At 38.6% G+C, this 27,500-nt stretch overlaps 2 protein-coding genes across 6 annotated transcripts in view; both read right to left on the bottom strand.

Moving 5' to 3' along the window:
• The window catches only part of LOC137972057 (aconitate hydratase, mitochondrial-like), a 29,581-nt gene extending 13,994 nt beyond the window's left edge, over window positions 1-15,587 (bottom strand). The window contains exons 1-13 of the mRNA XM_068818867.1: window positions 15,439-15,587; window positions 13,956-14,027; window positions 12,884-12,963; window positions 11,212-11,278; window positions 9,330-9,401; window positions 6,708-6,746; window positions 5,135-5,378; window positions 4,549-4,637; window positions 3,328-3,379; window positions 3,120-3,218; window positions 2,352-2,548; window positions 1,882-1,987; window positions 974-1,067 (exon numbers count right to left, since the gene is read on the bottom strand). Coding sequence (XP_068674968.1) covers window positions 974-1,067; window positions 1,882-1,987; window positions 2,352-2,548; window positions 3,120-3,218; window positions 3,328-3,379; window positions 4,549-4,637; window positions 5,135-5,378; window positions 6,708-6,746; window positions 9,330-9,401; window positions 11,212-11,278; window positions 12,884-12,963; window positions 13,956-14,027; window positions 15,439-15,462 — 1,235 coding nt within the window. The 5' untranslated portion in view covers window positions 15,463-15,587. The remainder of the gene's footprint in view (window positions 1-973; window positions 1,068-1,881; window positions 1,988-2,351; window positions 2,549-3,119; window positions 3,219-3,327; window positions 3,380-4,548; window positions 4,638-5,134; window positions 5,379-6,707; window positions 6,747-9,329; window positions 9,402-11,211; window positions 11,279-12,883; window positions 12,964-13,955; window positions 14,028-15,438) is intronic.
• A 7,052-nt stretch (window positions 15,588-22,639) lies between these two features.
• Window positions 22,640-27,500, bottom strand: part of LOC137970979 (transmembrane protein 220-like) — a 15,748-nt gene continuing 10,887 nt past the window's right edge. For 4 of the 5 annotated variants that reach the window (XM_068817667.1, XM_068817666.1, XM_068817665.1 and 1 more), the window contains exons 5-7: window positions 26,446-26,575; window positions 25,625-25,690; window positions 22,640-22,836 (exon numbers count right to left, since the gene is read on the bottom strand). In XM_068817667.1, coding sequence (XP_068673768.1) covers window positions 22,677-22,836; window positions 25,625-25,690; window positions 26,446-26,575 — 356 coding nt within the window. In that variant the 3' untranslated portion in view covers window positions 22,640-22,676. The remainder of the gene's footprint in view (window positions 22,837-25,624; window positions 25,691-26,445; window positions 26,576-27,500) is intronic. The other variant, XM_068817668.1, reaches the window with a different exon arrangement.

Genomic DNA, 27,500 nt, shown 5'->3' with positions numbered 1-27,500 from the left:
GACTGTACTCAAGGCAACAATAAGTAAAGGAAATCGTATGAACGCGAATGCATTTCGTGAATTATGGGCATAAGGGGGATGTTTTGAAAGTTCTCGAAATTGCACTAGCCATGGGCGAGTGCATACCTCTCATTAACCGAGTTCGAGGTCCGTACTAAAAGGTACGGACCGAGTTTTTTCGTGCTTGGGCCATAAATCAACGGGAAAAAAAAAAGATCCGTAACTTACAATACGGACCGAGAAAACGAGGTTAGTAGGATAATTATTATATCTCTGAGGTTAATCCGGCGCGTGGACAAGGAAACTAGTCGAAGTCAAGAGGAAGGTTCAACTGCCACAAAGATTGCCGTGTCAAAATCCGAAAATTAAACTAAATCCTCTTAGCTGTTTGAAATAGTTGCTTGCAAGATTCAAACAGTTTTGCAAGTTTATGTAACAGAAACGACATGAAAAACTTACTAGTTAACGTTCTATCGAAATTTTAAATTTAGCGGGTTGTACAGCGGAACGTACTGTTGAATACGGCACGCAAATTAAGCCAATCACAGAGCGCGTACTATCTGAGAGAGATAATAAAATTTGAGAACTTTCAAAACATAACGAGTGACCATAAATCACAAAATGCAAAAGTAAGTTTATGCGATTTTTTTAGTTAATATCTACTCAACAAAAAAAAATTCAATTGCTGTATTTCCATAGCAACTTCCATATTGTTCTCTATAACCTACTTACGCATTCGTGATTGACCAATCAGAAACCCGATGTTCTGTTGAGTATATAATAAGAGGTCATATCAGACGATCTAATATTGCTTGTCCATGAGATGGAAGTGTTCAATTCATTTCAAAGTACTTTAGGATTAAATCAAACCACAGCACAAAGAAAGATTTGCATTCTACGAAGTTAAAGTACACCTTTGACACCTATAAGTATTGGTCAGCAGAAAATATTGTTCACATTTACTGTACTTTACCTGGCCTTTAGGCCATGTTTAAGAGCTTGCTTCGCAATGCTAGCTGCCCTGGTCATATCTTCATAGCTGCTGTTCGTGCAGCTGCCAATCAAACCTAATGGCAATCAATAAAGGTAATTTGTTGCAATACAACAGTTATCTTATTAACGATGAAATGATATATGAAATGGATCATACATGAACTGCGGATATGAAATCAAGTGAAGCTATGATCCTCGCAGTTATGGACGCAATTTTTCCAATTGCGTAAAGAAGCCTGAAAAATTCAGGAATTTAACGGGGTTTGAACCCGCGACCTCGCGATACCGGTGCGATGCTCTAACCAACTGAGCTATGAAGCCACTGACGTTGGGAGCTGGTCATTTGTGGGTTCCAATGTTCCCGTGATGAATGAATCAACGATTCAAAACGGCTGTAATAGAGGCCAGTGAAACAATATTGTTAACAAAGCAAGTGATAAATATGCTTTATAAAAACACCAAGTTCACATTTTTCTGAGAAAAAAATTACTTAACTGAAGTTGAATGCAGTTTAACTGTGTTAACAACTAGAAGCGACTGCAGTCAATTGTCTTCAGTGGTTTTGTTATATTTGCGCATGCGTTGGATTCTTCGTTCTTTGGGTTGTAGAGCTTATTCATCAGTGTGGCGGGAAGAGGGAGCATTTGGACTGAGCCTTTAGTGGTTTTTTCCCTCCGTTTCCCCCCTCTACTTTCCACTGTTTATCAGTGTGATGGGTGCCTGTCTTCTCAGGAGGCATGGGGCTCACGGCTAGATTGTCAGGTTTTGCCAGCCATCAGTGCAGTCTCCATCTTGGAGTTGGCTGCAAATAGTGGAAGCTCCAGGATGTCTCAGGCACCCAACCTCCACTTAGCGAAGCAGTTGTTAAAGGTTGATTTCTCTACTCACCAACCCTAATGTCCATAGGCCAGCCTTTCTCTTTTGCTGTTGAACCAAGTTTTGAAATAGGATGGGCAAGGTCTGGTGTGAAGGGTCCATTCACATGGGGTTCCAACTGAAAAAGCAAGGATGAATGAGGAAGGTATTACAACCAGACAACAATGCTGAAACCAGTATGATGGCCTAACGTCCAACCCACACTAACTCACCCCTCCTTACTTTCAGCATAAGGATCTTTTGTAGACCTACTGAGGTGTACATTTATTTACTAGTCTGATACCAGAAATTTATGTATAAGGTTGATAGAGGATCCCCCTTCCACAGGGTTAGGGTTAGGTAGATGTTTTAACCGGGTCCCCCCTGTAAAAACATCCACGCAAAGTCCCCTGTATGGTACATGTATGCTTATATACTGCATCAAAGTGGAGAGCTGATATGTAGGAATTTGAAACAATATACAGTGGATTAATGCTTGTCACCTCACTAAGATTTATCTCAATTTCCTGATCATATACTGCCCCCGCGTCAGACTGGAGGAAAGCAGCATGCTTGTTGGCAAGCTCAGCAATCTGCTCTCGTCCTGTTGCCTTGAGGTACTTTTCCATTCTGTGGTTGTATGGGAAGACTGAGGTTGTGGCACCAATTTCAGCACCCATATTGCAAATGGTTCCCATCCCTATTAAAACCAAGATAACAAACTCATTGATGGCCGTCACACAAAAGGAACTGAGGACTAACTCAGCTGTTTCGGGGTACATTGAGTTGAACTTTAGCAACTCACAGAGAAGGTTGTCAAGAAATGCTGGTAACTGGCAATCAGCAAGTATACCCCATGCAATCCAGAGAGTAGTGGAGTGAACTTTCCATGTAGCATGGTAAGAGGGTGATGATCAAAAGAAGCCAAAACAATCTTTCCCTAGAATTTTAACCTTGCTGTCTCCAATTTTTTGTCAATTTCTCCAAAAGCAGCTGCATTCCTATCTAGTTTCTAGGATTTTCTGATTTCTGAGGGAGCTTTCACCATTATTAAAGTATTGGATTTGCATGCAATTGGGTGTGGTTCTAAACTCGCCCTGAATTACCCCATTGACCCCTGGGAGCGAGACTAATGCCAGACAATTCTACTTGTCAACTGGGGGTGTCCTAGAACGTTTGAGATGTCAATTGGATAAAATTAATGCAGTTGGGCTGTAGTTCTGACTTTGACTTCAATTAAATCCTTCAGGGTGCATATTAAAAATCCATACCTGTGCAGGATATGGAGTCAACGCCTGGCCCAAAATACTCTACAATTGCACCAGTTCCTCCTTTTACTGTTAAGATTCCAGCCACCTTAAGGATTACATCTGAAAGCAGATTGCAACAAAGACAGGATGTAAAATGACCTAAGCTACCCCAAAAGCAGAGATTACAAGAAGTAACAGTCAAGATGTACAGTATCTAACATCCATGTACCTTTTGGTGAAGTCCAACCTTTGAGTTCCCCAGTCAACTTGACTCCAATCACCTGTTTTGAAGAATAACGAATATCACTTACAAGTACATATTGTACATGTATGCACTCTCAGAATTTTCAAATGTCGGAAATTAACATGAAGCAGAAGCAAGAGCGCTATTGACTTTGTCAAACAATTCACTGTTGACATAGGTATCGTCTTGCTAAACAATGAAAAGTCAATGGATGGGCCAAATCATACATACTAATTATCTTTGATGAAAGCATGTTTTTGATATGCATGTTATAAACGCAGACGCGCGTGTGCAATTTTCATACAAAGTTTCACGCATGTTTTTTTGAGACGCTTATGTCTGGTTTGCACTGTAGCTTTTAGTGTCTTGTTGCACCCATGCTATTTTTCAGAAGTAGGCTGTGCTCCTGCGTGGGATCTCTGCATATGTTACAAATTAAATTTGATTTCAGGTAAAAATTGTAACATACATGTGTACAGTAGGTTGATTTGTAATTTCTTTGTGTCTGGTATACGTATTCATTATCATAAATAAACTCAATCTTTAACCTGTAACATACATACATGTATGGGAAAGACATACAATGACTGCTAGGCTACAGTAACTCAAACACAGATTGAAAGAAAAATTAATGTAATATTAATTGAATGAATGTTTGCGTGACCAGAAGTGAGTGTTTGTGCTTGCAATATCCGGTAGTGTCGATTGACAAGGAAACGCAAGTTGATTAACTAATTCTTTTAGAGGTTCTGACAAAAATCTCAAGGGTGATACAATGTAAAAATAATGTAACAAAAATTGACAAGAATCTGCTCACAAGGTTTGACTCAAATCAATGTCTATTGCCATAACAAAAATGAAATTGTATGAGTAAGAGTGATCGATACTGTTAAGTATAAATTTCATAGTCTAAAACCCAGACAACAATGTACAGGATAATTCTCACTTGTTCAAAAAAGAACGACAAAGGCATTTTGAATTAGCAATATTTCAGTTTTTTCTTCCTACAACAAGGGTGATGCAATGCAAGCACCATTCGTACAGCACATCAATGGTAAAATAATGTAAAAAAAAAACACAGTAACTTCTCCACCACTTAAGTCATGATTTCAGTTTCTGGTCAAAATTGGAATCAGACTTTAGAAATGGCAACTGATTGATGGTTTATGGTACTGTAAGACCAGAATGTAGGCTACAAGTACAAACCTTGGGGCACTTTAGTTCCCATGGAATATCGGCCATGACATCCACAGCATCTGCTCCACCCACACCAATAAACAGCCCACCAACACCACCTGTACATACAGAAAAGATCAGTCAGTGATGGCAATTGGAACAAAAAGTGCAAGTTGAGAAAGGTAAATTGACCACTGCATATATATATATATTATTTTGAAAACTGGTGTTTCTAAATATAGCCTTTCCCTCAAATACAGTAACAGCTTTCTCGTTTCTCTACTAAGATCCATTCGCTTCAACTTACAGGATACGGTTAACCCAAATTTACATGCTTTACTCACCCACTGCAGCAATGTAGTTTCTAAAAAAAATTAACAGTGTCCAAAAAAAAGTGCTCATTGGGTTGTAGCAATGAGCTGTTTCGCGTGCAAATTCGCTTTAATTTGCAAATTAAATGTAAAGTTCAATTATTATTATCAAAATACTGTAAAGAAATGACTGCAATTCAAAAAATACAGTTGATAACTGTCCACACAAAAACTCGTCTTTCCTATTCTTCTTCAGATGCATTCTGCAAATTAAGATCCGAACACACTTCACTGACTTCACTGACCTCCATTTGGCGTGTGACTGTCCGTGCCAATCAACAGCACACCAGGAAAGCCATAATTCTCCAACACTATCTGATGAATGATTCCACTGCCCGGTTTCCAGAAACCAACACCATATTTTGCAGATGCTGTAGCCAGGAAGTTGTACACTTCTTCATTAACATCCTTGGCTCTCTTCAAGTCTTTGTCCCCTCCCAATTGGGCTTCTATCAAGTGATCGCAATGGATGGTTGTAGGAACAGCAACCTGCACAAAACAATACAGGTAATTAACACAATGATTATTACTGTAAGTCAAAAAACGTAAAGTTTCTTTGTTGTGACACACATTCAGTGCGATCCGCCACTAAATAACCATGGCTATGTTTGTACTAATACTTCTACAGCTGTAATGGCAAAAAAAATGGATGTTTACCTTACTGCAACTATTTTAATTTTCTTATAACCCTTTTAACTCCAGATGATTTTACTAATCAATGGGGAACCCCTAGGAGTCAATGGGCTTTCATTAAAAGCATCAAGGGAAAAAAAATAAAATTCTGCAGAAAAAGAGGCCTACGGCTGGACAATACATGTATCAACCCTTACATGTGATTTGTATAAAGAACCCATGCTTATTATTAAGTAGCTGTCCACCAAAAAAGGCCTCTTTCCATGGATAATAATTATAATAATAGGAGGCAGTGCTGCACAGTGGTTAGGATGCTTGCCTTGAGCCCTGGAACTCACAGGTTCAAGACACTTTGAATTTGTTCCTGGTAGTCCCTGGTTCAACTTCTTGGCTGCACTTGTAATAAGCCAACTGGCGTGCTTCCAGTCAGCTGCATGGGATTCTTAACAGTGGTTGTTGTTGTTCTGTTCTGTTGTTTCGTTGATTGTGTTTCATTCACAGGAAAGCCCCTAAGGGGAGTGGTCAATTAAGCAGGTACCATACATGTAGTGTAGTGTAGTGTAGTGTTGTATTGTGTTGACAGTGCATGATGTTGAATTCAGATCAAAGCACAGCCTTGAACAGAAAATTGCGTGATCAGTGTTTTGCAGATTGCCATATTTTCAAATGGCCATACCCCTTGAGAAGAAAAAATGTTATCCACCACCTGACATCAGTCCTAACAGAATAAACAGTCTGTTTTCTGTTTCAAGCAAGATTGCTGCCTAACGGTCGCCTGGTCATCCTCACTTTCTTGTAAATAATTATGATCCCAGCTGGAATTAATTAATTTTAATTGGGCTCTTGAAAAAATGATTTGGGCTACTAACTTTTAATGTTGGAAGCCCGAAGGGCTCCCCGAAAATTTTCTTAGGCAGCAGCCTTGTCAAGGGTGGTCCACACCCTAACCCCAAGACTGTGGGCACAGTTTTCCCAATACTGACCTCTCAGTCAATAAATAAACAATTTCTTTAATAGAGGGGATAAGGGAAGTGGATTTACAAGTTCTATTTTATTTATTAATTTTAGTTCAAAATTCTTGTACCAGTACATACTGTATGTATTAATAACAGAGTCACTCTTACGAGGAAATTGGTTACAACCTTTAACATAAATACCTTAAAAATACCATGGGTAAACCCTTACCTTGGGAAGTCCACTGGAGATAAATTGAAGCATGGCCATCTGCAAGCACATGATTATAATTTTATTTTGTACACAATATCAACTTGTTTATAATCATAACTATAATCCCAAAGCCAAAACACACTTAAAACTTGTCACCTACAAAAACAAGGGTAGGTATTCATTTAAAAAAATAATGAGGCAAAAACAAGGGCAAGAAAATGACAAGTGGTAACCATGGTCACTTAATCAGTGATCATCACCAAAGCAACTGTCACCCTGACATCACAGTGGAATAGATTACTACTGGTTTCAATAAAAACCTGTAGACAGCTGACGAAAAGCATTGACTACTTCACTTTAAGAAGTCAGAGAAGACCTACAGTACTGTAAGATTGAAAGCCATTTTGACAATGGTAAGTTAAACATGAAGTCGTCTTGCGATTTCGATCACCACTGCAGAGTATAATTACGCTTTTAAAAATGGCATGCCCTCACACACCTCAAGAGAGAGCCTTGTTAATACAGTCAATAAAATAACTGTACTCGATCAAACCAGCCACCAAAATCAAATTTTATTGGAAACCCTGGAGTACACTGTATGTGTACCACTGTGATGCTCCCGGGATTTTGCACCATTTCCTGGACATGGCATCATAGTAAGTGGGTTGATAGTAGGTTGGATAATCTACTTTTTAAATAAGGTTCTCATTAAAAAACTAACATTAAAGTTTTGGTTTGACTTGATTTAGTTAACTCTGCAATCTCCTGAAATGGTAGAGCACCGCTCAACTACTGTGCAAATGTATAGCTTCCATTAAATTGACATTTTGAAAAAGTGATAATTATTACTAACAAAATTATCATTGTTATTGATTCTTTTTAGAATGGTCTCCACGTTTTTGCCTTGAATTGAAGCCTACATGTAAAATCTTTACCTAATTTAAAACCAACTGGGGAGCCTTTTGCCTGAAATAACTCTCAGTGATGATCTTTTCATTAATAATACACTTGACAACTCGGTCAGTAAGTGGAGATTGGGTGACAAAAGATCCAGGAGCATTCACCATTGGCAGCCAGCTACTACCTACATGGAGACTGCTTCCGTGGCTGGGACATCCTGGCAACCCAGCCACAAGGCACCCCACAGCATGGGAGACAGGCACCCACCACACTCATAAAAACGGTGGGAAAAGGAGGGAGGAAGGGGAAAAAAGTGGCTAAATTAATGCTGCACACAATTAACACACAATTCCCACTACACAACTACAGCGGTACAGTTACATGCATGTCCTACAGCACACAAGTACATGGCACATGCAACTACCTATACTGGCACATACTAAGCACTCCTGTTGTTCACTCTGTTAGGTTACATGTGACTATTGTATATTTGTAAGCACCTGTACATATAAGTGCATTTTACAGGGTTCTCAATAGAAGAAGGCCCCCAGTGTTTGATTGCCACCTGCTTTGGGATTTAAAGCCCCTTACTTTATGTTCTGCTTGCTTTTCTCTTGTCATATCTTATCATATACAATATTATAATAATAATAATAATAATAACAAAAACAAACAAAACCACTAAACTTGCTGGTGTTCTGATACATGACAACCGCCATGCTTTCAATGACGTAAATATCCAGGTTATATGCAACATTCACTTGAGCCCATCCCCTAACAGTGAAATAATTCTTGGCCTACACAGTCTGCATTTTTTAAAAAAATTTTCAATATGATTTTTCAAACAAGCTGACCAACTTTAATGATGTAGATGTAAGAAAAATAATCGTAAATATTTTTCAAGTTAACACCAAAAGGCTGGAAATTGCATTTTGTGAGCTTCAATATTTCGAAATTTTCTGGCAGAGCATGCCCCCGAGTTTTTACAGCCGAGTTTTTACAGCCCCTCGATTTGTCAAAGCCACTTACTTAAGGTTCGGCAGATGCAGGGATGGCACTAGGATTTTTCAATCTGGGTCCTGGGACCCGCATGTTCGGCCAAATTGGGGTCCCAAGCATTTTTTGGGGGTCCCAAAATCTTGGTGACCCTCTGCGAGAAAAAGAGTATGTTTTAAATTATGAGAAAAAGAGAGTAACCAACTTGGAATTAATATTGACGCATATGCATAGGACCGGCCGACAAAGGCTTTTTCTAGAGCCGTTACATTCATTCCTGGACAAGAACTCTGTTAATGAAAGAGCACCCTTTCCAAGGGTTTACGCATCACTGGTTTCCTCCCTTAGGAGCAACGAACAGTGACGTCTTTTGCTATATATTTGCATTCAGTGACTTGCAGAGTACATTCCTCTGAAGAAGACCGCAGAAGGCGGTCGAAAATTTAGTTTTAACCTTTTTAGATGTTTTAAACCCCATTTCTTAGAACTTCAATTATGATCACAGATCGCTCCAACAGTTTTACAAACAACAGAATATACTGACAAATCAAAGCAAGTTGTGTGAGTTATTTAAGTCAGTGCCTTGCGTCCTGGGACGCATTAAAATTTCGATGATGCATTTTTTGGATTTTATTTGCGTAAAAATGCACGATTTCTGCGTTAACGCGATCCCTGCAGATGCCTACTTCAAATCCTATTGAGAACCCTGATTTTAGGATAATGATAATTTAAATGTATCATTACCTGAGCTGTTGCATCTTGCATAGCAACCCTATCAGGTCTAAGTTTTAAATAAGAAACACCTCTTGTTATTTCCTGTTTGGAAAAACCAAAAAACAAACTTTGATACCTAGCAAAGTATTATGATCATACACTGTAAACACCTTTACATTCTTTTGTTTGAAAGAAGTTATGGTAAATAATTATCTACATTGTACCCTTAGGTGATGCACAGCACGGGATCTTGGTTACGATAAAAATGTAGAGGCATTCCCTTATTTTCACTTTGTACTCCAATTCTTAGACATTTACATGTACATGCATGCCAATTAGATCCCATGATTAAATTTTTGAACACTAATTAAAAAAAATTGGAAGTGTTTTTATTGAGACACTTTCGCTAGAAGGGCTGTTGACCAAGACTGAAGGGTCCCCGTACCCTATGTTGTTACCTCAATAAGGATAGCAAGGGGTTGAGGGCAATTGCCAAAGGTGACACCCCAGACTCTGGTGGGCGGTCCAAGCATCCAATTACTCGTGGTAGGCTGAGGCACCAACCTACCCTACCCCAGGGAACTGAATTATTATTATTATTATTATTATTATTATTATTATTATTATTATTATTATTATTACAAGATTGTGAAAAATTACAAAATTAATTATTTGCTTTGTTTTTCTTACTGCTCAACACATGGGTGCACCATCTATTTGACAATAACTTGACAAAAAGGAAACTGGTATTTGAAAACATTATGTATAGAACCCATACTGTCTAAACCTTAATTGGGTTATTCCAGAAAAAATCCACACCCCCCCCCCCCCCGACGGATGGGGTCGTTTTTTAACCCCCCCTCTCACCTGGATTTCCTGAAGCCCAAGACCCCCCAACACCTGTCAGATTGTTTCCGGACTCTAAATTTTTCGTTTATTACACAAGTTTGACCGTCAAAGTTGTGTATTAAACAACTTTGACGGTCAAACTTGTGTAATACACAACTTTGACGGTCAAACTTGTGTATTACACAACTTTGACCGCCAAAAGTGACGGTCAAAGTTGTGTAATACACAAGTTTGACCGTCAAAGTTGTGTATTACACAAGTTTGACCGTCAAAGTTGTTTAATACACAACTTTGACGGTCAAACTTGTGTAATAAACGAAAAATTTAGAGTCCGGAAACAATCTGACAGGTGTTCCCCCTCCTTTCTGGATTTCCAAGACAAAAGACCCCCCTTCCTGCCTGGATTTCCGGGAAAAAATATTAGGGTTAAATTTAATATATTTTTAATAGAAAATATGCACAATCACGTATAGAAGATGTTCTTTTTTAATTTCTAAAGCTTTGGCTAAATTATGTGTCAGGCGTTTCAAACTTTTCGTTACAATATTGTTGCGATGGTTCTTTCTTTAGTATCTTGTTTGCATTTTCTGCTATAAAAGGACTTGCGAAGGAACTTAGATTATCATTTATGTCAGGTGAGAAATATGTGAACAAAATATTTCTACTATTTTCAGGGTCTGAGAGTGCTAAACTGTCACCGAACTAAACGTTCAAATCGCGTGAACTATCGGTTCAGATGACCCCTGCAGAAGACTTTTTCGAGTTCAACTGTCCCTCCCGCCCGGATTTTCAGGGTCCTTGACCCCTCCTCCCGCGAGAATTTCCAGAATCCCATACGTCGGGGGGGGGGGGGTGTGGATTTTTTCAGGAACAACTCATTTACATAAAATACATGTTATGTATAAATTATAGCAAGAGAAGATGTAGTATTATGGTGAAAGTAAGGAGATGCTAGCTTGTTATCTGTTTATGAAAGTTTTGGCTTTCGAGAGGTGGAATATACTCCAGCAAAAGATTGACTGCACATCAATCAAATCATATCTACACAGCAAGTGACTGTCACCTGATTTCTTGGGTCATCCAAATGAGAGTATAAAATCTTTTCAGAAAGAGTCAATGGCCTTTCAAGCCTGCATGAAAAAAGTTCAAATGAATTAGTCGAGTACATGTATCTACAAAATAAATAAAATATGAACAGCAGCCCAGAAGGCAGTGGGGTCAAAATGATAGTTGTTAAAGAAGCACTTTAAAGAAACACCATGCTAAACATGGTAGCTTCTAGTTCAAGCAGCATAATTCCTGTTCTCAAAACACACCCTGAAATATCAAAAGTAAAGGCACTGCCATGATACACTGTAAATGCTTTTTTGCAATAAATATAACAAATAAAAGCTCAAAAATGAAGAAAATTCAATAATCCCTGACAATTTTCCGATTGAAATAAGAAAATACAAAGCTGATAATCATTAAAATATGTATGTGTACATCCTATTCAAATACAATAGCATTTATTAGTGAGGCATTTAACCCATTGACCCATTGGGAGTGAGACAGATTTTACTTTGCCTAATGCCAGACAATTTTACGCATCAACAGGGGGTGTCCTATGGTGCCTGAGGGGTCAATGAGTTTTAAAGTGACCTTGCGAAGATAAGACAGAGCACAAGCTTCTGCAGCCTCTGGTGCAAAAACATCATTGTGCTTTATGTGTACAGTACGCTATGTGGTAGTTGAGACATTCCTCAAGTTGACAAAAACTACATCAAAAGCCCAAAAATACCCCCTCCGCCTTCCGCACCCAAAGCAATGTTGTTTATGAGAAGCACAAATAACCGAGGAATCAAACAACCTTGTTTTGGGGGAGGAAGGGGGTTTTGTTAATAGCAGATTTATGTAACTGAAAGAAATTTGATATCATACGGAGAGATACATTATAAATAGAAAGTGTCTCAACAAATTTTAGGTCACTTACAGCTGCTGGCATAAAAGACTTGAAGTTGTCGACTACAAAAGTGACTGTACATGTACAAACATCATGTGTGGGTAACAGAGCACTATATGAGACAGTCTCATGGCCAAATCAGTGTTCAGAGCAGCCTACATGTAAGCAAACAATGTTTTTTTCTTAACCCATTGACTTCTCAGGTGCCTTGGGACACACCCAGTTGATGAGTGAAATAATCTGGCATTAGACAGAGTAAAATCTGTTAACTCTCACTCCTAGGGCCCAGTTGTTCAAAAGCCGATTAACACTAATCCCAGATTAACAATTAACCAAGGAGTTTATTTCTCTACTCCCAGATGCTATTCAATGCTGAAATTCAGCAAAACTTTACCTTAGAAGAAGTCAATCTTGAAAAACAAACAAAAATAAGTAAAAGAAGCTTTTACCAACAAGTTGAAAATTAAAAAGAAACAAAAGTTTACCCTAATCCTGGATTAAGTTAATTGACTTTTGAACAACTGGGCCCAGGAGTCAATAGGTTTAGCATGGCTTAGTTATGCAGGCTAGCATGAGTTGCTCTTCTCACACAGTGATTTTGGTTTACATGTAGGTAGCATATGGTTTCAAATCTGCAGGCACAGATTGGTTTGCATTTGCTACAAACCTCTGTGTTAGCAGCCACTTGCTGTCTGTAATGGATGGATAGTCTATTTGAAATTCCAACTTTGTAGACTAGCTCCTACATGTACAACTGCTCATGGGTAATCGCTGTGAACTTACTGTAATTTACCTCTCTCGAACAATTTTTAAATTATCTTCAAGCAGTTGGTAGTTCAAATACTTGTCTGGCTCAAATTTACTCAATGCCACCTTTAAAGATAAAAATTTTAAGGACAAAATTAGGACAATAATAATAGGCTTATTCTAAAACTATACAACATCAAGGGAAAAGTCAACTTAATTTAAAGAGAAGGATACCAATGATTGACAAGACATAATCACGTAAATCATGCTAACATCCTGCTTTTTAACCTAAGATTGACATGGTAGACTAAAATTCAATTAAGGTTTTACTGATGCAATGATAAGGTCATTGTAAAAGTCACATGTCCATAATAGGCACTTTGTAGTAAATGAAGAGTTGTTTGTACCAAGATATTGTAGTACAGTATGTACGTGTTCATGTAGCTCACAACTTTGTTGTCATAATTTATTTTGGATGCTTGGCCAAATCTGGACATATTCTCAGAAACTAATGACGATTCATTGAAGAAGCCACTCATCTCTTGAAATTTTACTTTTACTTTGAAAAAATAATAGACAAAATTAAAGTTTAACAGTGCCCTTTAAATATGTTTAATTCACCATAATTTTAAACGGATACATCTACATGTAGCTCTTCAGTGTGGTCAAGCTTTCTATATTGCATGAGGTTGAATAAAAAAAATCAATGTTGGTCAACCTTTAATAATTAAATTGACAGGGCTTAACACATTGACTCCTGGGAACGAGACTTGACAGATTTAACTCTGTCTAACGCCAGAAACCCATGAGAGTTGAAACGTGTAACGGCCCCTTGTGTGCTGGGAAACAAGCTTCTGAATATTCAATATTTTGCTAAGTACCATATTTGGAACAACAAGAGCGAGGGGTTTCCAAACATGGTACTTAGCACTGAAACATTCAACCAATCAGTTCACACTCAATATTCAGAAGCTGTGAACGTGCATTGCACATTTCAACCCTTATGGGTTTCTGCTAATGCCAGATGATTTTACTTGTCAACTGAGGGCATCTTAAGGGGCCTGAGGAGTCAATGGTTATATTAAAGTGATAACAAATGTCCTAAATTTTAATTGTACCTTTTGGGCAGCAATGCATGATACAGAGAAAAGTCTCCCACGATACACTGCTGAACGGAGAGAAGTCAAAGCCTGCAATTAAATGGAACAGAAACAAAATTAATATTAATATAACTAATCTTATCTTCCGACAACAAAATATACATTTAGAGTTTGCAAATAACAAAATTTGGAAATGATTACTGAGCAGTGAAAACATTTTTTAAAGATCTAAGTAAATTAGAAAATGTTGCATACAAAAAATTCCTGGCATGACTTGTTTCAAGTCCAATTACATGTAATGCCAGTTGCCAATAAGGGTGGAGGTGACATGGTCTTGAAAGAGATTGGGGGTGTTGGATATGCCTGGCACTGTAAATGAATCATATTCCACTCTAATGAGAGTTTTGTGACCTGTTGTCGCTGAAGGTCCAGAATTCAACTCTACCACACCTTCTAAAATAATTAGCAATAATTATTATTTGCCAAAGGCGAGGTGAATATCGGTGAATAAAAACCAAGGCGAAGTTTTTATTCACCGATATTCACCAAGCCGGCAACCAATCATTGCAGAGAATTTTCAATAATCACCTATTTAATATACTAATCATTACTAATAGCCAACTTGTTATCTCCTCCAAGTTTTATTGAAATAATTTGTTTCCTTCAGATTGCTAAGGTGGAGTGCCAGTGATTTTCATGATCTGTGTTTTTCCTTTTATAACCATGGCAACTAACAGGTTTAGGGCAAGCACAGTTAACTCGGGGTAAGATGAATGTTTTTCTGGTTTGGTAGCAAAAAGAGGGAACATTCAGAAATAAGTAGGAATACATATCACACATTTTGTATTGTAAGTGTCTTTTGACATTAAACAGGACGGAATTACCAGAGTACAAAGTCCCCCAGGAAGTTTTATTATAACCTGTAATTAGCTCCCATGTGGTTCAATCACCCTCTCAGCTTTGAATTGATAGAGAGATGACATGATCTCGTCCAAGGCCCATGTAAAGGTTGGAAAGAATAAGCCATCTAAGCAACAATGTACCTAAGCAAATTGTACTTTGTTTAACGAATTACAAGTCCTTGAGATTGTTGACTAAAAAATGAACTAACTTAATGTCAAATCGGTCAATATTACTCCACGACATTACACACTCAATACCGAAAAAATGAGCCTCATACATAACCAAAAAGAAAGAAAGAAGCTTCACTAATATTGATAGAAAGAAAGAAGTTGTACTAATATTGTTTCGTTGTCCACCTGACTAAGACCGTACGCTTTAAGAACCAAGGACAGTACCTAAGCTCACCAATTGGCAGGAAAAAAGTATTCTGGAGTTGACCATTCGGAAGCAAACCGAATGAGTGCCACCCCACAGAAAAAATACGACCTTGTTCTGATGAGCAGACACAAGACCTTGATGAGAGGTTGTAACTCAGTAAACTCATAGCCTAACGAAAACGTTATGATTTCAAACGTTGTAAACATTAAACAGATCGTACCCTCCTGGTTAACGCTCGTTGCATCTTACAGACGGAGTCAAGTACCAGGTAAAAAGGCAGTAGACAATTCCAGTTTACGCGAACCTTTCCTCACTCGAGAAGTTGTGTACAGTATAAACGTATTTGCTACTGGTCCGCAGCGCGCGTGACCTTTTCGTGTAGCCGCTGTTCAACGAGCGCCTCGTGTCACAACGAAATGTTACAAAACACTAGCTTTCGTCAGAGCCTATCACCCGGAGCCTCCATCCAGACTATACCCTTGAGTCAACCTTCGCCCGTATCTTTTTATTTTTAGAATATTTTGTGAGACGAACGCGATCACTGGTGCGTGACTGCTTGTGACGTAATACAATAACTTTGTTCTGATTGGACGGCATAATGAATTCGCGGGAATTCGAACGTCTAAAAATAAAAAGATACGGGCAAAGGTTGTCTCCAAGAGTTTATATGGGAGATTGTTTGTTGTTTGTTTGTTATTTTATTTCTTTAAGCAGGTTAAAATTTTGGCAGCTATTCAGCTGATGTGGACCTGCTATACCCACCCACCCATATACACACAGAGGACAGCCACAACACCGGGTGAGGCTCCGGGTGATGGGCTCCTGCTTTCGTTTGTTTTTGTCTCCGGCTGTTGACTTTCTTTCATAATCTGTGGGTATGTGAAATTTTCTAAAATAGATGAATATGACTGACATATGAAAGGGGCAGGGGTTTTCGTCGTCTCGCTTAGCGATAGGAGTGTAAATTTTGGATTTTGATCTCACTTTATAGGGTGTTATGGGCAATATGTAGCCGTGAAGGTCTCGTTTAGGGTTGTGCGCGAATGTACATGTTTAATACATATTTAATAATAAGGCCAAAAAAAGCTTCGGCCTCGCCCATATTGGTCTCCGGGGAGTTTACAGGTAATTCAAACTTTCCGACGAACATCCCCGCCCTTCATATGCAAATCCCCCCCGGGGGGGGGAGGGCATTCGTCTGGACAAACTATCCAGTTTAGTGCGTCTTCGAATACGCACTAAAGTAGATACTTCGTCCAGACACATAATGCGTCTTTCACCCGTCTTTATACCCGACGAATTTAACAGACGCAGAAAAAATGTTTGTCCAAGTTCGTCCCAGACGAATTATGCGTCTCTAGTATAAACACGGCCATTCTTTTGAGGTTACCCTCCGTGTGCAACTTGCAATTGGTTATCATTGTTCGGGAAAGCAAAGGGTTGGGGTGGAAAATTTCTACTTAGAGACAAATTTATAACGAGGGAGGGAATTGGCTTCTGAAATCGAAGATTTGCTAGTCCAGGGAAATATTGCAACTGAAGTTTTAGTTTTTCAAACGGCCGATGTTGTATACAACTTTTTGGTTGTCAACCGTACTGATCATGAGGTTAATGAAAGTCATTCCTGATTTATAATGAAAAAAGTTAAGTGAAAAACTATAGCTGCAACCATCAATCATTTTGACAATTTGGGAATAAACAACCATCTAAATCAGATCGGAGGCTGGAATATACCACCAAAATCCGTCAATGTTGAGAAAATATTGTCATGAAAGTCATCAATCAGTGAAGACGAAATCCTGTTCACTTGGTACCTATACGGATCCTATACGAAGTCAAGAGTGAGGTGCGGTCCCGGAAGGGGGGGGGGGGACTCCCATATGAAACAGACGGGGATGCTTGTCGTCTCGCTTAGGGGTGTAAATTTTGGATTTTGGTCTCACTTAGGGTGTTCCGGGCAAAGCGCCAATATTTTAAGCCGCCAAGGTCTCGTTTAGGGTTCCGCGAAGAAACACAGAATTACGCGAAGCGAAACAGAAGTCAAATTTTCTTTTTAACTTGTTTTTAGGGGTCAAAATTTGCTTAAGCCACGTCCAGATTGGTCTCCTTAGGGGTCACAAAAAGCTTTAGCCACGCCCAGATGGTCTCCTTTAGGGATTAACTTAAAAATTTCCGACGAGCATCCCCGTCTGTTCCATATGGGATTCCCCCCTCGGGGGGTGCGGTATAGTGGAATATCAAAATATCAATAGGTGGTATCACTTTTGATATATCAAAATTGTTCTCATACATTTCTTGGAAGATTTTTTGATAATATCATGAGATTTTGATAGTGACAGAAGGCAATGATATTTTGATAATCTGCAGAGGTACTGGAATAACAAGGTCAAATGATATTATCAAAATATCAAGGAGGCTATCAAAATCTCAAGTCTTTATTAGGATCAAGTTATGGGTGATGAGGTTTGATATTTTGATATATCATGATATTATCAAGATCTCATAATATTATCAAAATATCAAGAAAGGTGTCAAAATCTCAAGTCTTTGCTAATAAGGCCAAGTGATTTGCATTTAGAGGCTTTTACTTCGTGTAGAAGACACACATGACGTAACAAAGAGCTTTAGGGGTCTTTAGGGATTTCGAATTCTGATTAGGTGTTGCTTCACGATTTTTGTTCTATCGTTTTATGTTTTACGTCACGACACGACAATAAATTTAAATTGTCGTTTGCTCAACTACGCTCAACATTTCTCAAAAGGTAAATCTTTTGCTGAAAAGGGGCCAGAAATTTCAGAAGAACAGAAGTTTAAATTCAAAGAATGAATTGACATTGTTTTGAAATTTTCCCTTTGCTAATAAAATAGTAACGCCTGCCACACAGGCAGCTATTTTAAAAAAAATACCAGTCACTGCTCCCATTTTCCGCGCCAGCACACACTTTCACACTGAAACTCCTAGTAATATCATGATAATATCGCACGGAATATCGCCTGATATTTAGCCGACAAGCTGTAGGCCGAGTTAGCTAAAATTAGGCGATATTCCGCAAGATTGAGCAGGATAATTGTTTATTATTCAACGCATTGATGACAAAGCACAATTTTCTACGTTTATTGCCGGAAATACGTCTGCGTTCGCAGGCTAGGTTTCAGCTCATGGATTGAAGAACGAGGTATATTCAGGCGAAACATGCTTGTTTCGGCTCATTGAGCTACAGGTATATCCTATATTGATGTGTCATGCAGATATGAGAATATCACGGTGATATCAAAATATCAAGATATCATGGATATCATGGTGATATTATAATATCAGAATATCGTGGTAATATCAAAATATCACAATAATATCAAAATAGCAAAATATCAATAGGCCATTTCCGAGTTCATGTCTACCTCCTCTTCAAAGCGAGTCTAAGTGCGAAGGTTTTGTGATGGTAATTAGTTCTACTTTACGTAAGAATGACTACTAATTTTCATAACAAAAACTTCGCACTTAGCCTCGCTTTGAAGAGGAGCGAGGCAAGAACTCGGAAATGGCCTGTTCATTTGTGATATTTGATATTCTGCAATCCCGCACCTTGGTGGGAATATAGCACCAAAATATGTCAATTTTAAGAAAATATTGTCATGCAAGTTGTTAAATTGTAGATCTGTACATGATCTGTATCCTGTTCACTTGGTACCTATACGAAATCAGCACTCCTCACCCGAAAATCATGCATAATGGTACATTTCAAAAAGACGGTGTGAAAGAGGAAAGTAAAATGACTTAATATGAGGAGTTAAGTAGTAGAGTCAAGAAACGAGTTGGTAGCCTCCCACGTCGACACTCTTTGGGCTTCGACACGCGTTCCTCCCACACAAGTGTCTGCTGAAACGAGCCACACCTTCCTTTCCCTTTGTTAAGTAACTGTCATCTGGAAATCATGTGCGGTTTACATAGGAACCAATCGGCGCTGTGTAGATCGCTGCCCTGGGAGAGTCAATGCATCAACTTACTTCTTCTTTGGATGAATCATGAAAGAGACGAAACCTATTTTCTGAAGAATATTTTGGAAAGGTTTAAAGCAAACCTTAAGGAGGCTCGAAAGGGTTTTTTTGTTGCTATAGTGTTTGTGAAACGATAAAAAATACCAAAGAAGGATCTTTCAAAGTGTAGGCAAACTATAAATATCTATTGTTGGGTAATACTTTAAGGGTACTTATGACGTCATATCTATTACCATGGCAACACGCCAGGTCCACACTAAGGCCCTCTAAATATTATCTGAAAAACTAAGTCTGTGACCAACCGTTTTTATTTCTTTGTTGAAAATCTCTCTAAATTCTTTAACTTATTAGAGAGTATCAGTATGACAAAAAGTTTTCTAGTAGAGTTTAAGATACATCGAAAAGGCGTTTTATAGTTTACTTAACAATTATTCCATGAGCGCGCGTTGGATATGAGATGGTAAATAGCCAAAGACGCGCGAAGCGCCGAGTTGGCTATAACCAGTCTCATATCCAACAAGAGCGAGTGGAATAATTGTTTTATTAAATTCCTTAAACTCCAAAAGTTTAGAAAGTGCGAAATCCGTGCGAAATCGAAAAAACTTGATGAGAGCTGATGCGATGTTGTGTAATACCTTGTGGTCAGACAGACGCAGGCTCCTCACAAAAACATTTCTTACTTTTTCGCGTACTTCTAAACGTCGCGGAATTGATTTAAACTTTCCACAGAAACGGTTTTTTTGCTTTATTCAGAGAGAAATTTCGCTAAGGTATATGAGCTGATAACCGAGATTGAGTGAACCAATCAGAGCACGAGAAATGCATTGACCGAGGCTGAAAATTTAACCAAGATAATTGTACTAGATAACTTTCCCCGAAACTTTTTTATTCGAAGTGCCATCGTGAATGATACGTCATGAAAAAAAATCAAGATATGTCACCGAGCAAAATTTCGAGATAAAGACAATTTTCTCCCGCAGGTTCTCTCCGCATCCCTAAGAGTGTCTGCGTGGGAGGCTAACGAGTTGGTAGCACCAGGATTTCTAGATGGGTATAGAAAGATGCTGCTTGAAAACAGAGATGGAAACATTGTCATATTCCACGACACCACCCGTACCCTAACCTCAGAAAAACTATTAGGCAACAAATGGCTGAACCTTGCCATAATGCAGGATTTAATCTTAGTTCTTCTGAACGATTATGATGGTATTAATCAAGACATGCGGGAACACTTGCTTTTATAACATTGTGGCAACGTAACATATTAGGAGTGATTGTGATGGCAGCATTAAAGTTGCGACAATAATCCCACTTTGCTTGAGGAGTTTTGGTTTCCTGGAAGTCAAAAGCACCCTTGCTTACAATAATATGAAAAACGAACACCACTCAAAAAGTCCCGTCATTCAAATGCAAGAAGGCAAAAGGTAAATAGGGAATCCTAAGACCCCTAGATACACTCAAAGGTTTAGTATTGCAATTGCAAGAGCCAGAGTACTTATTCTGATCTCTGCTCAGTGGTGCCACTTTCAGAACTTGCACAACCATTGGGGTTTAACAGTTACATGTTTCGTCATGAAATAATCTTATATTGGAAAGCATTGGAATAGAGTAACAAACGATACTAGAATCTTGGGATGAAGGCAAATCTACGTCACTTTTATCCTGGCAGTCCAAACGCGCTAGAAATGGTCACTTGCAAAAACTGTGCGGTTTCATTATCATGCTATTTTTCAGTAGTCCGGAGTCCAATTCTTAAATTCCACATGTTAGCTTTTCCCTCTAGGTGAACAACATAAATGTGTTTTCCTCAAGCATGTTGCACATCGAAGGAAAAGAAGTTTCGGACTCTGTTTGTGATCTTTCGTGAGATGCTGGCGAAAGTCCTCTATTCAAGGCTTTTAAACTCCACAAGCAAAGCATTGACACTTTCCACAGGCCTATACATCACCTAAATCTTCCTGGTCTAAGTGTTTTCGTTTGGTATACTGCCTCAGGTTAGACTTAACGTGCAGTTGCTTCATCGCCATCTTTATTACTTGTTTCGATTCTTTGTTCGTCTTGCCAGTCTAACATGGTAGAACATTTTGAGTGTTCTTGTTACGGTTTGATCTCAGTATCACGCATAATAGCGCTTACTTCACTGTGAAAACGAGGTTGACGCAAGGATAAGCACAAGCACAAGGATCAAAATTGTCCTTTTCCTTGTGTTTGCACTTAATATGCTTGCGTTCGCTTGCGTCGTGTGAAAACGAGGCACAACATAAGCACGAGGAAATTTGTTGCGTCTGGCCAATTAAAGCACTCGTTCTAGATTCCCTGCGTCTGAACATTTGACCAAAATGGCGGTTGCTGTGGTTGATTTTGATGTTTACGTTGACGTTCGTTTTCACTCGCATAAGCTGCTTATGCTTGCGCTTGAGCTTGCGTCGCTAGTGAAAACCAGACGTAAATATCCCGACCGTTCTCTCCAACTTTATTCTTGAAATGTGGACACTCACTTTCCATCCGAGCGACATCGAGTAATCGCAAAATTATTGCAGTAACAGGAAATAATATTTCTACACAACGATCTCGTAGTCGTCGTCATCTTCCTTGCCTAAGGTTCCTATTAACTGATTGAGAACACTGAATCAAAGGGCACCATACAAGAGACGAATGGTGTTCACTCTCCACACTACTAGGAGATAATAGAACTCCTGTAAACGGAGTAACAGTAAAGTACTTCCATAAAATCCTCGCACTTCATTAACAGGACAATTTAAGCAATTGTCTCTAATTAGAGACACCTGGCGCCAGTTGTTCGAAGGGTGGATAGCGCTATCCGTTGGATAAATCACTATCCAATGGATAACTCAATTGGTTTTGCCAGTGTTTATCCGCTGGATAGCGTTATCCACCTTTTGAACAACCGAGGCCTGAACAATAGACCATTTTCGAATTCTCACGGCTGGACTGGATCTAGCATGAAATGGAGGCTAATGCGGGCAAATCTTTTTCATGCTAGATCCAGTCCAGCCGTGAGAATTCGAAAATGGTCTATTCTGGTTCGAACCTATGACCTCTGCGATGTCGGTGCAATGTTCTACCAACTGAAACTTTGCACCGGCATGTAAAATGTCAATCCCCCGGATAAAATATGGTATTTTCCCACAGAAACAAAAAAGAAAGGAAATGCCACTCTCTTTTAAAATGGGTTTTTAGACTTAAATACTTTTATCAGCACTATTTGGAATGGGTCCTTTAAACAAGTAGGTCATTTAGTGATTTGAAAACCTTGACCGACTGCTGATCATTTGTACTCTTTCTTTGGAAAAACAAAATAAAATAATCTCAAACAAAAAAATGCATGGCATGGCTACTCTAACTTTTCATTTAAAATTTAAAATCTACCAGAACTTTTCCGTGGAAAGAAAGGTGGCAACGTATTTAAGCACAAATTTTTTTTATTTTTGTTTTAAGAATTTATATGTCCTGTTTGTACAGGTGTCTAGAGATTATGCCTTTGCAATGGTTTTTCACAGAGGACATGTCCCAGGTAGCTAAGTAGAAGGCCCAGAGAACAAATGGAACAACAGAGATGGCTATTGTTACAGTCCACAGATACACCGCCGTTTCTTTGAAACTGAAAGAACAAAAGAATGATTTGATAACTTATAACTCTACTGGATCAATTAGATAGTTCAGATAGATAGTTTATTAAAGCAATCGCTACGTGGCAGTCCGTGGACTGAATCGCGTGACTGAAAAACAATAGTTTAAAAGAGCGTGCTTTTTATCATCTGTCCTCAGTTGTCCTACTCAGAATGTCTAGCGAGGTTTGGTCTGGTCACACTGTACGCCAGACGCGTGGCACTATGTCACAAGCTTTTCGATTCAGTATCAACATGTCCAGGGCATAAGCTTTCTTCGCTACTACCTCCTAAAAAAAACCGGATGTATAATGTAAGACACGCTAGGACCTACGCCACGCCTCGTTTTAGCTCTAATCGTTTTAAGAACTCATTTATCCCAAGCATGTGCATTTGATGTTTGTAAAGTTTAGACGGTTTTTATGGAATTCTCAACTTAACGGAGCATTTGTAGTTTTTTATTTTTATATAGAGTATTTGTTTACAAATACACACTAATTGAAAAAAAATACTAAAAATAATCTATATAAATTTTTAAAACTATTTAAGGACGGTGCCTACTATTGTTATTGCGCATACGTTCTGCGCATCTCCAGATACTTGGATTTCCTATCGGTAATGCAAACTAATGCAGGGGTATTTTTGCGCGGTTTAAAACTATGCAGAGAAAGTAGATCTTAGTAAGGACTCTGGGTATCCAAAAAGAAAATTGGGGGTAACCATGCATTCTTTAGAGATAATTGAGCTTCAATTTGAGAAAGAACGCAATACATTGCTTTGTACTTTAGAGCTTTATACAAATATTGTTCATGAATTATATTTGAAAAATGCGTGGTTACCGCCAATTTTCTTTTTGGATTTCAATAACACTTGGGAAGATCTACCTTTGCTGCACAATCATAAATCGGGGCAAAAAGACCTTTGAATTAGTAGGCACCGTCCTTAAGAAAAACTTTGTACAAATGCTCCGCACTTTAAGAGTACAATGAAGCAAAGGTGCTTATTTGCTTTCTTTATGCGCTCGAGAATGTGTTCATTAAACTTCAAATTTGGAGAAATTGTAAGGCCTAAAATTTTGACACTGTTAGATACTGATAATTCATTGCCATTAATTACTTTTTCAGAAGATTCTCATCGCCATGTCAGTCTTCCTACTACTGATGATATGTTACATTCTTGGAATCATACTCAAACTGACAAAGTAATATATAGATTTAGCAAAACCTAAAAGCGGGGCTCCCGGGTTATTTATTCTTACGATAAGTTAACCTGGCTTGAGCCTACGACCCAATGGAAACCCAGCATACCTGATCAGCGGTCAACTTAAAAAAAAAAACACCTGACCCCGATGAGCTCTTAACTCGAGCCCACGATATGGTCACGTGATACTGGTCACATTGGCATACATGGATGGGTGGACGTACGAACGGTTTGTACAGTGATCAAAACCAAATTTTCCTCGCACGGATGGGTTATCATATTTCTTACCCATGGTGGTCTGCGAGCGCGCCTTTGGGGCGCGGAGCTCCGCTGATGTAAATCAGCGAAAACCAAAACATCAAGTAGTACATTTCAAAACCCAATTGCTGATTGTCGGATTGGAAAAATGATAATGACATTAATGAACTTTATTTAAGTGTTAAGTATATTTAATATCACCCAACTAGTGGACTAATGCAAATCCTGTGTTTTAATTGGCTACACTACTAGAGGACTATTAGTAATAGTCCACGAGTAGTGAAAAGCGTGACGCTTTCTTTCGTTTTATTCCCAAATAATTATTTCTTCAACTTGCATTTGCTAACTTTATTGTTGCTTTTTCTGCCCGACTAGTTGGGTGATACTAAAACAATTAGACCCTTCGCCCTCAAGGGCCACGGGTCAATAGCCCACTCGGCTACGCCTCATGGGTTATTGACACGTAGCCCAGGTCTAAATTGTCAATTCGCGCTGGGGCAGTGCGTCATAGCCTAGTTCACACTTTTGAGTGCATCATGGCTAATCAGGGCAACATGGCGGGAAATTGGTTTGCATGGAAATTCAAAGCAAACTGAACTGTACATGACTCTGCTTTATAGACTTTCGCCTTCAAACAAATAAGTTTAAGTTCACAACTGAAATGAAGTGGACTTCGCATCTATTCTTTGGAATTCCTAAATATTGCTTTTAGTCCACACAGTCTCTGTAATTTTGTGCCTTTGGAATTACTGGAAATGTATGGCAGAAACTTTGTTTAATAAAATAATTTGTACCATAGCCATTCTTTCCAACTTTATTCTGCCCCAACTTTGAGTGCATATCTTCTGCTTTGCAACTCAAATTTGCATATAATGAATACTTTGCATCGTTTAGAACTTCCACACAAATCTTTGAAGTTCTCTCTACCTTGTCCTGATTACCCATGATGCACTCGAGAGCGTGAACTCATCTATTGTGGACGAAATCACATCAACTCACATCAAATCGAAGACGGGTTTTTGAGGAGAGCCCAGGAAGACCAGAATACCTGGAGAAAACTCGGAGCAAAGAAGAGAACTAGCAAACTGGACCCACATACGACACCAAGTCTGGGAATCGAACCCGCGCCGGACACAAGTACATTTAAATTCAACACATTTAAAGTACTGGATGAGGTTTTCTCTATGGTATTTCAGTTCAATAAATTCCCACCATCATTACCTCCATATTTCTACCTTATACAGTGCTTATTGCCATTAAAATACCATTTCTTTACTATTAAAAGTGCTAAAATCTATTTCCATAAGAATACTGTAAATGTACCTTTTAAGCCTTGTCACCTGGCACAGACCTAACCACAACACCACAATCATTAATCCTCCAATTTCCCTAGTAACAATTTGTAAAGAAAATTATTTGAGGACCAAAACTGTGGGGACATACTCTATACAAGGCATCATTTGATTCCTTTGCATCACAACTACATCATGCCAAATACACCTGGATCACCAGAGGGGGCAAATGAAAGCATGTATTTATAGCTTTATGATTATTTTTAGAATTTAACCATCTGCTGGAAACAGTATACCAATAATAATTACTATTACCGGTAATTTCCTGGTCTCCTGAGCATAAATTTTCGTGCACGTCTTCCTTGCATCTAAGCAATTTCCCTTTTTCAAAGTTAGACGGTGTAAACTGCAGCTTAAAGGTAAGGATTGTAGGTCATTGTTTTACCATAACTACAAAAACCCAAACCTTTACTAAATGCTAACACTAGTCCTAAACACTATGCTTTAGATAATGTTTAAGGTTAGCATTTTTGTAAAGGTTTGAGTTGTTTCAGTTATGGTAAAACAATGACCAGCAACCTGCAATTTACATCCTCCGTTTCAAAGTCGTGTCACTGTTTTCTAGCCAGGGATGAGTATCATTCAAAAGATCTGTTAGGCCTCATTGCATAATATATGCATAACATATATTAGATAATCATTTGGTTAATGACATAATGACAATATTCCTGAAAATTTCCTGTGACAGAGGGGGTTGAAATATTATTTCTGTCCTGGAATTTACTTAGTGAGCTGATGATTTTAGGTCTCTAGGTATTGACATTTCTCTGTCACCATTCAGTATTACTGTACCTTCCTTCTTCTGATTTCAGTGGATTTTTAGAATCAATGTTGTTTCCTAACAGCACACTGACTGAGTAAAGTATGCCCAATATGCACACACAAAGATGAACAATGGCCGTCCACTTCCACACAGTGGTATCTTCAAAATAAAAGGAATATAACCTTGATTTTCAGCATAAATATAAACACAAATGTATGATTCACAGTCAGTTTCCTCACAGGCCATGAACACAATAAAAGTAAGTCAGATTGTAGAAGTAAAGAAGAGCAAAGACAAAGTAACATGATCAAAGAATATGTTCTCTAGTTACACCAAAACTAAATTAATTTCTTTCGACTGTTATCCTCTTTACAGGCTGGGGTAGTTGGCAATAAATGTGGCAAAAAAGTACTTCTAACTTAATTAATAATTTTTTCTCAGAGTGGGGCACAGAGTCCTTTGTTGGGGTTGGGTAAATCCTCAGAAATACTAAATATTACAAACTCACAGTAATGTCAAAAGTAGCCAGCTGCCAGAAGAAATTACCGCCTACTTTGTTTTCAGTGGTGACAAATTGGCTCAGTTGGTCAAGAACCAGACAGTCATGTGGAAGGTCTCAGAACTGGTCTGGTATTAAAATAACTAAGGAGAAAGTGCTGCCTTTGTAATAACACCTCCAAATGGTTTGAGTCTTCTGAGATGAGGACTATAAACCATAGACCCACAAACTGCTCCAAAGAGTAGGGGATGGAATTCTCGGTGTTGTAGTCTGTCTCAGCCAGCATGTGGTTGACCTAGCTGGATTATATTAGCTTGAAGGACTTTTGAGTGTATGAGACATACATAGATAGATTCAAATACACATATACTTTGGAAATTGACCTCTCCCCATGGGGACTCTTCAGGGCCAATGAAATGAAATCAACAAAACAACAATGTTAAGAATCCCAACAGGCCAAAGGCAATTTACAAGTGCAACCAAGAAGTTGAACCAGTGACCACCAGGGTCAAACATCCACATCCACATCTTAAGGCACGCACCCTAACCACTGGGTCGCACTCCTTCCTAAGTAATAGTATGTAA

The sequence above is a fragment of the Montipora foliosa genome, chromosome 9 (assembly GCF_036669935.1).
Source record: "Montipora foliosa isolate CH-2021 chromosome 9, ASM3666993v2, whole genome shotgun sequence".
Classification (NCBI taxonomy): Eukaryota; Metazoa; Cnidaria; class Anthozoa; order Scleractinia; family Acroporidae; genus Montipora; species Montipora foliosa.
The sequence above is the reverse complement of the archived record's forward strand: the minus strand, read 5'-3'. Positions and strand labels throughout refer to the sequence as shown.